General features: G+C 40.5%; 1 protein-coding gene across 4 annotated transcripts in view; it reads left to right on the top strand.

The window, feature by feature from the left end:
• The window catches only part of Opa1 (OPA1 mitochondrial dynamin like GTPase), an 80,425-nt gene that overhangs the window by 25,275 nt on the left and 39,847 nt on the right, over positions 1-15,303 (top strand). For all 4 annotated transcript variants that reach the window (XM_038344679.2, XM_038344683.2, XM_038344680.2 and 1 more), the window contains 11 exons: positions 1,918-2,004; positions 2,548-2,661; positions 9,936-10,016; positions 10,138-10,212; positions 10,674-10,745; positions 10,825-10,924; positions 11,195-11,325; positions 13,108-13,180; positions 13,282-13,354; positions 14,157-14,272; positions 14,940-15,004. In XM_038344679.2, the coding sequence (XP_038200607.1) occupies positions 1,918-2,004; positions 2,548-2,661; positions 9,936-10,016; positions 10,138-10,212; positions 10,674-10,745; positions 10,825-10,924; positions 11,195-11,325; positions 13,108-13,180; positions 13,282-13,354; positions 14,157-14,272; positions 14,940-15,004 (987 nt within the window). The remainder of the gene's footprint in view (positions 1-1,917; positions 2,005-2,547; positions 2,662-9,935; positions 10,017-10,137; positions 10,213-10,673; positions 10,746-10,824; positions 10,925-11,194; positions 11,326-13,107; positions 13,181-13,281; positions 13,355-14,156; positions 14,273-14,939; positions 15,005-15,303) is intronic.

Below are 15,303 nucleotides of genomic sequence, written 5' to 3'. Positions count from 1 at the left end.
AAAATACCTAGTTTATCTTCAGACTTAATTTTCTATATCTATAAAATTGGGATTCTTTTAAAGGCTTTTTAAAAATTATTGTGTGTGTTTACAAATACACGTCTGTGCCAGTACCAGAGAGAGAGAGGGTGAATGCAGGACAGGGAGCAAATCTGTGAGGTGGCTCTTTCCCCTTCCCTGGACTCCAGGAATTGAGTTCAGGTCACCAGGTGTACATGGTATTTGCCCTTACTTGCCGAGCATCTTGGCTGCCCCAAATTAGGATCATTAGGTTGTTGACTTCTTAAGTAGTGCTCGCCACTGTTGCCTCGCTGGTATTTCCACTTCAGTTTGTCTTCAGTTTGGAAATTTAAGATTTATTCTCCAAGGTAATTTTCTACTACAACAACTAGAATAAATTTTTAAAAGTAAGTGTATTTTGGTATTATTGTCACCAGCATATTGTTAACTACCACTATCAATGAACAAAGTCATACTATCACCACAGACTCAGCCAGATGTATTAAATTGACATGATTCTTTTAACTTGAAGGTTTAATGCTATAATCACTGTCTGAGAAAAAGCGAACATGAGTTGCTGCAGCATAGAGAATCATGGCAAATGTTCTAGAACCAAGATCCAAAGATGTCATTCTAGTTTAATAAAATGGTTTAGTAGCTTTGGCTCTAAATCATCACCACCCAGTGCACGAAAGCCTGTCTTTTTTCTTTCTTTCTTTCTTTCTTTCTTTCTTTCTTTCTTTCTTTCTTTTTTTTTTTTTTTTTTGGATGTTTCGAATATAAAGATAGTGTTCCTCTGTGTAGCTTTGGAGCCAGTCTTGTAGACCAGGCTGGCCTTGAACTCACAGAAATCCTCCTGCCTCTGCCTCCCAAGTGCTGGGATTAAAGGTCCAGCAAGCCTGACTGTCTTTACATGTGCTGCTTGACCACTGAAAAGTCCTGCTCAAGTGTTAGGAAATACAGAGAGCTACCTTACAAATGGCATTTTTCCTTATAAGATACAATGATAATGAAAAATGTGCATTTTTAGGCAGATGTGAGAGCAGCTGTCTACATTTAGGTGTTTCTAGATATTAAGAGTCAAAAATATCCCTAAACTCTCATAATGCTCCAACCTTAGTAAATACTTGGTGGTTACCCTTTTTCTCCCTAAGATATTTTACTCAACACTGTGGCATCCAGAATGCCGTGCTCCATCCTGGTCTCCAGAGAAAAGCAATCCAGGAGTTTGTCCTTTATTCACATTGCAGCCCTTGCCATTCTCTGGGTGCTTAGATCCTCTGCTGCTTTACTGGCTTTCCTGACCCTCAGCCCCGCCTCTGCCTTGTCCTCTGGCTCTCGTGTTGTGTCCATGCTTCCTGACCTCTCTCTCCACTCTGTTGTGTTGTTTTTTGAGACAGGTTTCTCTGTAGCTTTGGAGCCTGTCCTGGAACTACCCCTTGTAGACCAGACTGGCCTCGAACTCACAAAGATCTGCCTGCCTCTGCCTCCAGAGCACTGGGATTAAAGGTGTGCGCCACCACCGCCCGGCTTCTCTCTCCGCTGTGTCATGGGCTTTCCCCTCTGCTGTCATTCTCATACACCCTAGACTGACAGACGGTAGTTTCTCTGTCACCTGACCCCTTATTTGACATTTATGGTGTTAGTAGTTAACTTGTTAATGTTAATGAGCTTTCCCTTTTACGATCTAATTAGGTTATGTAATCCTAAATTAATGAACTTTTTATTAAGTCGGTATATTTCCAAATAAAATGAAGAAGTGGAATTTTTATTCTTATACTGCTTTTACTGTGAAAATATATTTATGTAATTAGAAAAAGCAGTGCAAATTTGAATTTTTCCATGTTTTCTCTTGATATATATGTAGTATATTTATTGTTTGATTCTTTCACTGGATTTTATTAATTTTAATTGCAGAAATCTTTGATTGACATGTATTCTGAAGTTCTTGATGTTCTCTCCGATTATGATGCCAGTTATAATACACAAGATCATCTGCCACGGGTAAGGGGAAAATAAACAGGGACCTGCTGTCACCAGGAAAGTGTTCTCCCCATGTCTCCCTAACTCCTGCGTTCCCGAGATGTCATAAACACTAAGCATGGCTTGGCTCCTCGTTTGAGGGACTATAATAGTAAATATGTATTTTGAAAGATAGCTGTCAGATATTTACCCTTATACATTCTTTATAATGTTAAAATATCTAGGCAAAAAATTAAACATGTGGATGAAATTTAGTCTGATAGGATCCAAAGTGTGTTAGTAAAATGTAAACTGGCTATGAAAAATATTTGTGGAAAGTTAATGATCTATTTTAGAAATAACTCTTAATTAGCATAGTTTTCAAAAATAAAAATTTGACTATAATTAATGGATCCAGTCAATGCTTCTGCTATGTGTGTCTTCAGAGTGCCTACATGTGTCAACCCTTGTTCTTTTTACAAAAAAAAAAAAAAAATCACTTCTTTTGGCTATAAATATGTAAGCTATTGGTTTAGGTGATGGTGTCTGAAAAATACTAAGAACTGCCGTTTGTCTTGTGATTAGGTTGTTGTGGTTGGAGATCAGAGTGCTGGAAAAACCAGTGTGCTGGAAATGATTGCTCAAGCACGGATATTCCCTCGAGGGTCCGGGGAGATGATGACACGGTCTCCCGTGAAGGTAGGAGAGGAGGCCTCAGAGAAGGTGCCGCTCGGTGTTAAAGTGAAGATGTAGCTTCCTCACTTCACTTACGTAAGAGGGCTTCTTAGCATTTGACATCATTCCCACTGTAGGAATTAGTGGAGGCAGAGCCAGGGGCACACGTGTGCAGAGCTGCGAGAGTAAGTGACCAGAGGGTGGTGGGAAAGGACATCCGAGGCGCAGTGGCTGTCTAGGTGATGCTGTGAGTCCTCTTGAAGGTATTTGGAATAGGGCACAGAGGCAAGAAAGAGAATGTGAATAGGAAGTGAAATCAACAAATATAGATAATTTCCTATAGTATTTATATGCTGATTATCATGATCTGTTAAGCTAGAAAAAATAATAGCAGGAAACATTGCAAGAACATAGTCACTGAAGTAAAGGAGGCTTGTATCTGTGTGTGTGTGTGTGTGTGTGCTCATGCACACGTGTGCGTGAGCTCATTGCCCATATACAAAACTACTAACAACTCACCAGTGGAGACAAAAAGAAAGTAAATACTGTTTTATTAAGCAAATATTTGTAGCACGAATAATAAAAACCCAGAGACAGATATTGGGGTTCGATCTGAAGATGAGAAAAGCAAAGCAGCCAGGCACTGGCCCTTACCTCTACCTCAGACTGAAAATGGGTGATCATGCCTCCAGGAATCCTCAGAATGAGACTGAACATGAGACCTGTCTCCTCCCATTTTATATTCCTCTCTAGTGCTTGGATTGAAGGCATGTACCACCACAGCCTGGCCTCTATGGCTAACTAGTGTGGCTGCTGGCTTAAACGTGTGTGCCACCACTGCCTGCCATGTTTGGCTGACTAGTCTGGATGCTTTGCAGTGATCTTCAATTAAGCTTTATTTATTAAAGCACAAATAATATACCACTATAAATATTTATTCGACTCTTAATATATGCCAGCATTGACGTACCAGGCATGTGCAACCTCTTGACATTGTGGTATTATATACAAAACACTTGAGACCCGTGTTACCAAATTAGTAAATAAATAAGCATCTCAATGTTTAGTTAAGTTTATGGTTTGATCTTGGGCCACATTCATAGTTATTCTAGGGTACATGTAGCCCATGGGCCACAGTTCGGATAGACCTGGCTTTAGAAAGGTGTATAGTAAATTAAAGAAGATTCTTGTCATAAGCATAATAAATATCTAAATATTACACTGTTTAGAACGTTAGAAATGGTGCCAGTGGGGGTGACAGGATGCTTGTAGGTGGTATAGCTAAGGTGGCATTTGAACCAAGGTTTACAGAAAGTTAGGGAAGTAGTCATGCTGCAAACCGGTACAGTTACGTTCCAAGCAGAGACTAGCTGGTGCACAGCTCCTGCTGTGGTTGGGGGGGTAATCCTGTTTGAGGAATAGGAAGGGCCACAGTGAAGAATCCTCAGTACAGTCGGAGAGATGATAGATGGCAGGGAGAAGCAGATCATTAGGGCCTGCCATACCTGTTTAGAGAGTGTGGTTTTTTTATCTAAAATAAAGTGAGAAGCCAGTGAAGTCCTGAGCAGAGTTCTAGTACCTTTTGAAAGGCTCTGGCTGCTGTGTTGAAAAGAGATGTTGGTAAGTGGGTCACATCACAGAGGTCAGATGAAGGGCAGTTGGATTAGATGATACTTTGATGCAGGAAGTATTAATGAGGGTGAAAAGAATTGATGGGCTCATGAAACAGTTTTTAGAATAGAACCAACAATACTTCTTGACAGATTGATAAGAGACCAATCATCGAGGACTTGGGTTTCGACCTGAACAGATTAGAGGATGCTAGAGTTTGCATAGAAACATGTAGATAGGCCCAGTTTGGGAAAGATGTTCCAGGGTTGGATATTTTTGCTAAAGGGAGATAATAAATAGGTATCTGGATGTACAAATTTGGGAAATGGTCTGGACTGGAGACATAAATTTCAGAACTAAAATGAAATATCTACTAGATAAGATCTCAAAGGAGTGAGTGGACGTAAAGACACAGGACCTGCTAGGTTAAAGTTTGGAACATGAGAGGGTCAGCCAGTGTCATGGAAGTAGAACCAGAACCATGGCATCAACTAGGAGCCAGGAAAGAAGTATCAAAGAGGAAGGGACCTGAGGAGCAAGGGAAGGCTGAGCATCAGTCATTTAGTTTACCATGGGGCCAACTCAAGTGGTGGGTGCTATGAAGGCCTTTTGCTTGCTGCTACCTCATGGTGAAATAAATCACAAGGTTTTCAACTGTTAAGAGAAAGGGCGAAGATCTTTTCCCATTCTGTAGGCTGTCATTTTGTCTTGTCGACCATGTCCTTTGCTTTACAGAAGCTTTTCAGTTTCAAGAGGTCCCATTTATTAAATGTTTCTCTCAGTGTCTGTGCTGTGGGGTTATATTTAAGAAGTGGTCTCCTGTACCAATGTGTTCAAGTGTACTTCCCACTTTCTCTTCTATGAGGTTCAGTATGGCTGGCTTTATGTGGAGGTCTTTGATCCATTTGAACTTGAGTTTTGTGCATGGTGATAGATATTGATCTATTTTCATTCTTCTGCATGTTGATATCCAGTTATGCCAGCATTTTTTGTTAAATATGCTTTCTTTTTTCCATTTTATATTTTTAGCTTCTTTGTGAAAAATCAGGTGTTCGTAGGTGTGTGGATAATATCGTGTCTTCGATTTGATTCCATTGGTCCTCCTGTCTATTTTTATGCCAATACCAGGCTGTTTTCAGTACTGTAGCTCTGTAGTAGAGTTTGAAGTCAGGGATTGTGATGCCTCTAGAAGTTCCTTTATTGTACAGGATTGTTTTGACTATACTGGGTTTTTTGCTTTTCCATATGAAGTTGAGTACTGTTCTTTTGAGGTCTGTGAAGAATTTTGCTGATTTTGATGGGCATTGCATTGAATCTGTAGATTTTGGTAAGATTGCCATTTTTACTATGTTAATTCTACCTACCAAAGAGCATGGGAGATCTTTCCACTTTCTGGTGTCTTCTTCAGTTTCTTTCTTCAAAGATTTAAAGTTCTTGTCATAAAGGTCTTCCACTTGTTTGGTTAGAGTTACTCCAAGATATTTTATGCTATTTGTGGCGATTGTGAAGGGTGATATTTCTCTGATTTCTTTCTCAGCCCATTTATCATCTGTGTACAGGAAGGCTACTGATTTTTTTGAGTTAATCTTTTATACTGCTACATTACTGAAAGTGTTTATGAGTTGTAGAAGTTCCTTGGTAGAATTTTTGGGGTCATTTGTAAGAACACATTGGCATAAGAGACCACTTTCTAAATATAACCCCAGTAGCACAGACACTGAGAAAAACAATTAATAAATGGGACCTCCTGAAACTGAAAAGCTTCTGTAAAGCAAAGGACATGGTCAACAAGACAAAACAGCAGCCTACAGAATGGGAAAAGATCTTTACCAACCCCACAGAAGACTAATCTCCAAAATATACAAAGAATTCAAGAAATTGATCATTGAAAGAACAAATACTCTAATTGAAAAATGGGGTACAGACCTAAACAGAGAACTCTCAACAGAGGAATCTAAAATGGCTGAAAAACTCTTAAGGAAATGCTCAACATCCTTAGCCATCAGAGAAATGCAAATCAAAACAACTCTGAGATTCTATTTGACACCTGTAAGAATGGCCAAGATCAAAAACACTGATGACAACTTATGTTGGAGAGGATGTGGGGTAAAGGGAACACTCCTACACTGTTGGTAGGAGTGCAAGCTGGTACAGCCTCTTTGGATTTCAGTATGGCGATTTCTCAGAAAATTAGGAAACAACCTTCCTCACGACCCAGTAATACCACTTTTGGGTACATATCCAAAGGATGCTCAATCATGCCACAAGGACATGTGCTCAACTATGTTCATGACAGCTTTGTTTGTCATAGCCAGAACCTAGAAACAACCTAAATGCCCCTCAACTGAAGAATGGATAAGGAAAATGTGGTACATTTACGCAATGGAGGACTGCATAGGCAATTATCACATGTACTCACTCATAAGTGTTTTTAAACATAAAGCAAAGAAAACCAGCCTGCAAACCACAATCCCAGAGAACATAGACAACAGTAAAGACCCTAAGAGAGACTTACATGGATCTAATCTACATGGGAAGTAGAAAAAGACAAGATCTTCTGAGTAAATTGGGAGCATGGGGACCATGGGAGATGGTTGAAGAGGAGGGGAGAGGTAGGGAGGGAAGCAGAGAAAAATGTGTAGCTCAATAAAATCAATATTTTAAAAAAAGTAAGAAAGGAGGAGATTGAGGCAGAAGAACAAAAGCAAAGTCTTTCTAAGAGATTGTGTTAACTCTACTGATAAAGTTGAGTAATATGAAGATGGATTAGTCAGACTGAAGTCACCAGTAAGGCTATGGGCATAAGTTTAAAGTGAATTTGTGGTTGGGAGATTGGTTATTGTTTTTCTTTCACATTCCTCTGATAGAGGTCAAGATAAAGTAATTCAGAATAGAAAATTGAAATCACCAAGAAGTATGCTCAGAATTGTGATAGAAAGTGAGTACATTCAATCTACTGTCTTGTACCAGGGAAAACTAAGGCTCAGTGAAATTACCTGCTCAAAGTTAGGACTATAGAAAAAAAAATTCATTTCATTTTTTGCCTTCTCTGAAGTCTGGAGCCTGGAACATATTCATGGGAGAAAGGGGAGTGATGGGTTAGGGAGGCATTTTTCTGTGGATCTCAGCAGAGTGGGATTTGGACAAGGCTTAGTGCTTCTGGGGAACAAAGGAGGAACTATTCTGAGATGAGGAGACAATGATTGTGTACTTGTGAGTGGTGTGTGTGTGTGTATGTCTGTTCCCTGGTGGGAATAGGAGAGGTCCACCCATTAGGCATTAATTTACAGCTGCGCATACCCTTCCCGGTGCTCAGCAAGGTAGCACTTTTGCTATTCCTACTATGTCAATCACAAGCAGTAAGTACCTTGGAAAGTCATTTGCTACATAGTAGGTATAAAAAATAGCACTGCTTCTCTGGGTTATTATAACAATTGAGTGGCTTAAATTTTGCAAAGCACGCATGAGTCTATTCCATAGCTACACCCTACAATAATAGCCATAATGATCATTGTTTTTATTTTTATTGATTCTTCATACTTTATTTTACATTCTTACTATTTCAAGAAATGTTTGTAAACTCTCTGATTATCTGAAGCATGTCAGCTCTTAAATGTTCCTCCCATTGAGCAATGGAGTCTGTGTTTCCTGAATTTAAGCATGACCAAGTCATGATGGCTTCAATAAAGTATAACATAAATGAAAAAAAAAAAGAAAGTGAGACAGTGAGGCTGGTATTAAAGTCTCCAGGTGATATCTGAGTGGAACTGCAATCAGGTGGAGTGTCGGGCAGCTGGTGTGATTCACAGTATTCCTTGGGGTCTGACTGTGAGTTGGACCATATTTTGTCTTAGTGGTTCCTCCTTCATCGATTGGCAGTATTTGGTGAACATCCATTATACATCAATGGGAGTCTACTGTACTTCATGCAGGGGAAGCCCAGGGTGGACTTGTGCTTATATCAAGCTCAGTAATCATTGTAAAGACACTGGGAGTTCATCTTTTACTCTGATACAAGTACCATAATTATAGTGTCATTTTTAACAAAATCTCAGCCATTCCGTTTTAACAATAAAGACTCAGAAGCCAGATGCTGGGGTGAAAGCCTGCTGGCTCAGAGAGACAGAGAAAGCACCCAGCTGACCTTCGTCCTCTGCTGATATTCCAGAAAAAGACTTTCCTCCTACACCATCTCAAGCAAGACTCCTCCGACTCAATGTCCCTCTCTTCTACTTCCTGTGTGTCTCTCTCTCTATATCCTCTTGACTCCCTCTTACCCTCTATGGTTTTCTCATATTTACTTCCTGTCATCTGGTTACTTTTTCCACCTCTTGACCTATGGTTAATTTTATTTAATTCTGTTTACAACAAGCAGAAAGCTCTTGGATTAAAGGTGTGTGTGAAGGCTGAGCCATACCACAACTAGAAACAGGATTTTTCAGTAAATAAGGCAATCTCGGGGTTGACAATGTGATCAAATATTCTTCTCCAGTAGGAGAGCTTCAGAAAAGTAATGGTTCTGGAAGGAGACTCCTTCAAATAGAAAAGGCCACTGGCCTTCTGTTCACCAGGACTCTTACTTCTTGATATAGGAGTCCTATTTATGTCTCCTTAGCAGTGAAATTGGCAAATCTGGACTTAGCATTTCGGCTTCTTTACCCCAGCTTTCTGCTTGGTTTCTAAATAACCCTGTCTTGAAGGGACATTACACATAAGATAAGGGATTCATTTTAAGTGATTCATTTCTGTAGCTCATTTTTTGCTAAGATCTTGGCACCTGAGGTCACAGTTGTGTTTAAAAGCCTGAATTCCATTTATTTGTTTGTTTCTTTGTTTGTTTGTTTTGTTCTGTTTGACAGTGCAGTTGCTATAGAGTTTGAGATTTTCACTTAGCCCTTTGCACCACAAATAAGCAAGTACTCAAGGAAAAGTAGCTGCGGCACAATCACCTAAGGCCTCTGGGATGGGATGCTTAGACCAAGCCACCATAATCGCTTTCAGCATTGGTCTTTGTTTTCTTGTGTAACTAGCTCGCTTTATTTCAGGGAAACAAATACATTTTCAAAGTAAAGCAGTATAATTTTGATACCCTGAAATGTGTAAACTAAAGATTAAGGAATACTGAGTTTAGACACGTGTAAAATGACTCACTGTCACTGCATATTGTTAAATAGTCCATCCTGATCCTCCCCTAAGAAGCCTGGAGTGGATCCGGCAAGCCAGGGTCAGTCTGTGGTTCCAGACCTTCCACCACACTCTTCCTCTCTGTGTGGAGTGAGCCCTGAAGCAGAGACTATCAGGCCTGTGTGTCCCCATCTCTAATACTGCTGTATAGCTCATGTATTGAGGAGTGGTATCCAAATGAACTATCCTCCCCCTGAATTCATCTCAAGTCAACCCTTGGCTTCTCTTTGAATTCTTCAAGTTGTAGAGGGGCAGTTTCTCTGCTTGGTGGTCTGCAGAGCATTGCCTGGCTGGGGAGGCCAGCAGCACCCTAGGTCATAAAAGACAGAGAACCCACCAGTCTCACTGCCCAGTGTCAGCATGGCAGCACACACAGCGCAGAGCAGCCGTGCTGACAGCACCTGAGTATAGCATAAAGGTGCCGTGATTGACCCTGTCTGGACTGTGCAGGTGCCGTGAATTAATGTTAGCTGTGAATGCATCTTATGTTTCTGTCCTTTCAGGTGACTCTCAGTGAAGGTCCTCACCATGTGGCCTTATTTAAAGATAGCTCTCGGGAGTTTGATCTTACCAAGGAGGAAGATGTAAGTAGAATTCCAGTCAGGTTCATCTCTGTGGCTTTATGACCCCTGTGTGCTCTAAGACAAAGAAATGAAATATTTGCCATTAAGATGGTCTTAGGACTTTGTTCTTCTCCATTAATAGCTTGCGGCATTAAGACATGAAATCGAACTCCGAATGCGGAAAAATGTGAAAGAAGGTTGTACTGTTAGCCCTGAGGTAAGAGAAGCAGACATTTCAACCATGATGTGGGATAGGGAGGTTTATGGATAGTGATGATTAATATGGATGTAGTGTTTAGTTTGTAGCTGTTCCAAGATAGGTATAGGTAGATAGATTGATTGATTGATTTTAATTTTTTGTTTGTTTTTCTCTTTATGAGGCAGGGTCTCACTATGCATGCCTGGCTGGCCTGGTACTCACTCTGTAGACCAAGCTAGCTTTGAACTCACAGAGATCCACCTGCCTCACAAATGCTGGAATTAAATGCTTATGCCATCATACTCAACATATTTTTGATGTTCTAAATAAATGTATCAATGTATCATTATAGGGGAAGTTTTCTAGAATAATTACTTGGGTATCAAAAGAAAATAACTTTTTTGAAGTAAATATTTAAACGAACAAGAATTTTCAGGATATTTATCACCACAAATATTGATTCTCCCCACCCCCAATAGACCATATCTTTAAATGTCAAAGGCCCTGGACTCCAGAGGATGGTGCTTGTGGACTTGCCCGGTGTGATCAATGTAAGTGAATGTGAATATGTGTTCATTTTATTCCTCCTGGGAAGCCATCTGTAATGACACTTAATCCTTTCTCTTCCAGACTGTGACATCAGGCATGGCTCCTGACACAAAGGAGACGATTTTCAGTATCAGCAAAGCTTACATGCAGAATCCCAACGCCATCATCCTGTGTATTCAAGGTGAGTCCCACAGGTGCTCCTGCATGCCGTCCTCTCCTCTAGAATTTGAGGCATTGATACAATGCCTGCCATGGAAGCACACATGCAAATGTGTCTCCACTACCCTTGTCATTTTATAATAAATAGAGTTTAAGCTGGGAAGGTTTTGATAGTTTTCACTTTTGACATCATTGGAATTTTTATTGGCCACATCCCTAAAGTAAATGTATTAGGACTAAATTTTTACAATCAACTTTGTAATTATTACATTGTTATTTCTTCTTTTTGCAGATGGATCTGTAGATGCTGAGCGCAGCATTGTTACAGACTTGGTCAGTCAAATGGATCCTCATGGAAGAAGAACCATATTTGTTTTGACCAAAGTAGACCTGGCAGAAAAAAATGTAGCCAGTCCAAGCAGGGTGAGGGCCGTGTGTGTGTGTGTGTGTGTGTGTGTGTGTGTGTGTGTGTGTGTGTGTGTGTGTGTGTGTCAGTGCTTTAGGCTTCTCATCTAGTGGGAATGAAGACATTTATGATATGATCGCATAGGTTTTGATGAATTACTACTCAAATAATACGCAGTGGTTAAATGGCTCTCGGGTACCAGGTGTTATATAACTGGTGACTGACTTGTTTACAAATGATAAATTCCTATTCTGTTGTCCTCTGTATAACAATGGCATTAAGTCCTCCACTGCTACTGCATAGACTGTCTCTCTTTCCCACCTTAATCCTGTGGGACTTTGCCTCTGTGTTAGAATCCCCAGACATACCAACCTCAGGTGCAGTGATTCTTTCAAAGGACCCACAGGGTCACCACATAGTCATAGTTGCCTCAAAGACACATTACAGAGCCGTGAAGGAGAAGATGCATGGGATGCAGTCAGAGGCACCCTGCTCATGTTTCCAGAGACCTTCCCTCAGAGGCTGCTCAGAGAGGCAGTACCAAAATTCCAAATTCTCAGAAAGAAACTGTCAGCACATACCTCATTACTTGCCTGGGAATGCCAGACAGAGGCAAGCAGAGCTTTTGTAGGGTCCTGTTGGGCCTGCTGTGGCGACGTGTCCTTGAGCCTCTGCGCCACTGTCTTATTTTATTTTGGTTGTGAGCCAGCCTTTAGCAGCGAGCCGTCTCTCCGGCCCTCTCTGGCTTGTTTATAAGAGCAAGGCGGTGTTGTTGTGACACTGTTGGGGCTCATGTGGAGAAGGAGAAGCAAGGTGGGAACAATGTCCGTAGCCTCCATTTCTCCCCTAATGCTCGCGTTCCTTCTCTGGGGAAGTCACATTGGATTTCACTGGGGAGCCAGTTGAAGCTTACTTCAGGCCTTCCTATGGCAAAGTCTCGGCACAGTGTTCATCTGAATGGGCCTCTGGAAGCAGAAATCCTCCATCGTGTGTGAATGATAGATGTATGTAGATATGCATTTCCTGTGCCCAGACTCCATAGTTTTTATCACACACAGAAAAAGGATTTTTATCCTTAAAAGAATTGAAAGCCAGTCTAAAATATATTGTTTCAAGTAGGGATAAGAAGAGAAATGAGTAAAAGATAATCCAACGTGGTGAGAATCAAGATAATCAGGGCCCACATGATGTATCAGCAGGTAAAGGTGTGGCCAAATCTGAGTTTGATGCCTGAAACCCACAGAGTCGGAGAGAGCTGACTTCTACAGATTGTCTTCTGACCTATATTTATATGCATGCCCACACATACATATACAAATAAACAAATGCCATTTTTTAATTTAATAGAATAATTTAAATTTTTAAATATTCAAAGAAAGTATAAGGAAAAAGTAACAAAACTATTTATTGAGTGCTTCTCTGTGCTAAGTGCCATTATCTCATAAGCTCAGTACCTTTTACTAAAATTAAGTCATTTACTCAAGGCCACACAGCTAGTAAATAGCAGGGCAAGAACTCCAACCAAGGTCTGACTCAGACTTATGAATTGTTCCAGGTTCTGATATTGGTATATACATTTTAATAAGACATTTAAAATATAGTAAAGTGCATTTTCCTCAAATAGCAATCAATGCATTTATATGCTTTTGAACATATAAACGTTCAAAATAAATATATCTGCTGATAAGTATATACATGTATAGAGTTTTTTAATATTTTGCTTTCTAAATTGCATGTTGTGCTTTTAAAAATTAAGTGAATCTATCTTTTACATTTATTTTTCCAATTTATTAAAATAGATACAACAGATAATTGAAGGCAAGCTCTTCCCAATGAAAGCTCTGGGTTATTTTGCTGTTGTAACAGGAAAAGGTATGCTAAGATGGGTTGTTGCTACTAATTTTTAGCTTTTCTTGTTTTCAGATAATAAAAATTAATTTTCTTGGTGAAAATTTTGTCACCATCTTTCCTAGGAAACAGCTCTGAAAGCATTGAAGCTATAAGAGAATATGAAGAAGAATTTTTTCAGAATTCAAAACTCCTAAAGTAGGTGTCATGTTACAATATTCAGAGACTTTTCAGGGAGGACTCAGCCCCACTGCACTCTTCAGCTGTACTGCTCATGTCTGGCAGCAGTCGGCCTCCTGGCGTCTGTCCACGTGCTGGGCTGTATCATGAGGCTGTCCTGGAGCACTCTGGAGTCAATGTGAAAGCAGCTTATGTGGTGCAGCAGATGGCAGGACAGACGGCCTCTGCAGATGTGGACTGAGGGACCACCCTCACACCTCTTATGCTGTTTCCCCTAGACAGTGATTTTTTAAATTAATTTTCCTTTTTTAAATATGTGTGCACATTTCTCTTGCAATAATAGAAAAAGTTGGAGTGGGGGTTGGCAGCAGGATATTCCTAAATAGATACTGGAAGAAGTTGACAGAAAATAAGACACAGAACTGCAACTCTAATTAGAATCACACTGAAAGTTTCTACATAGTTCCTGGAAGTAGACAGGCATGTTTGCCTCCTTATTGGTACAGAAGTAAGGAAAGTTCCTGCAGTCATAGCCAAGCATTCTCTTTTTATTGGGAAGGAAGCAAGGAACCTGTAGAACTGTGGTGCTCACTGGTCATGTGCATACCCCAGACTGGCCAGTGTTTGGTAAAACAAAAGCCATCCCTCAGCTCACTAACCATGTGCTTGAAGAGCTCGGTATTGCATGTGGCCAGTGCTTGCCGTGCTGGACAGGGTAGCTAGCTCATTTCCTGAGTGCAGGGAGTTTTACTGGGCAGTATTAGTGCGGAGTAAAGGCTCCTTTGTCATTCTGACACACTTTAGCTCTGGTCTCCTGCAGGACAAGTATGCTGAAGGCACACCAGGTCACCACGAGAAATCTAAGCCTTGCTGTGTCCGACTGCTTTTGGAAAATGGTTCGAGAGTCAGTTGAACAACAGGCTGATAGCTTCAAAGGTAAGCTGGCTTCTAACAGCAAGTCCGCATATCCAGGCATGTGACTTACTATGTGACAGTGGAAAACTGGAGAGATGCAAGCCTTCTATTATATAAGAACTGATTGTCCCTTTCAGGGGCAGCATCACAGAGTTCTCAGAAGCAGCAGGTTTGCAGTAGTGTTTACAGCATGCTTGACGGCCTGTAGAGAACATGGATACTCCCTTACAGGAAGAAGGGAGACGCTGGGAGCCCTGCATTGTACCATTTCCCCAGGCCCATGTTCGTCTACACCAAGTCTTTGCTTCCAGAGCTTCAATCAGGGAGAGCAGCTAATCCTCCCCTCCTACCATTTTGAAAGTTTACTTAATATTTATCCCACTTAGTACTACAGCAATTTCGTGTTATCTTTATTTCCATTTTACAGATGAGGGAAAAGGTGCAGAGTAACCCAGGATCTGAGTTACCACCAGAGTCCATTTCCTTAGCAGCTACACTGCACTGCTACAGCTGTGGCTTCGTGAAATGAACATGGAGAAAGTAGAAGTAAGGAGAATAGTTTAGACAGCTGTGACAGTAATAGCATTCAGAATATCAGGGCTCCAGGTTTACTCAGACACCCAGCTAATACAGAAGGTAGAGAGGAAGCCTTCAACAGTCAGACTGGAGCATCTTCCTTTCTCCACAGCAACACGTTTTAACCTGGAGACGGAGTGGAAGAATAACTACCCTCGCCTGCGAGAGCTCGACAGGGTAATAATACCAGAGTGCCCCACGGGTCTTGTATATGCTTTAATTTACCTTGTCCTTACAGAGTTGTTGATCTGGTGAGCAGAATTGCTGTGATCTTAATGATAATTACCAATTACCTGAGAGTAGTTGTCTTTTCTACAATAATTTAAACTATTATAACATTTTAAAATAATCAGGAATCATAGAATGTAAAACAAAATGATGTCCAAAAAATTACAAATATTCTTTAGTAGTCTTATTGATGTATACCTATGTAATCTAATTTTTATTTTTAGTTATACATTATCTCCTTACTTTTT

The sequence above is a fragment of the Arvicola amphibius genome, chromosome 10 (assembly GCF_903992535.2).
Source record: "Arvicola amphibius chromosome 10, mArvAmp1.2, whole genome shotgun sequence".
Lineage (NCBI taxonomy): Eukaryota > Metazoa > Chordata > Mammalia > Rodentia > Cricetidae > Arvicola > Arvicola amphibius.
Note: the sequence above shows the minus strand (reverse complement) of the source record. Positions and strands in the feature narration are given on the sequence as shown.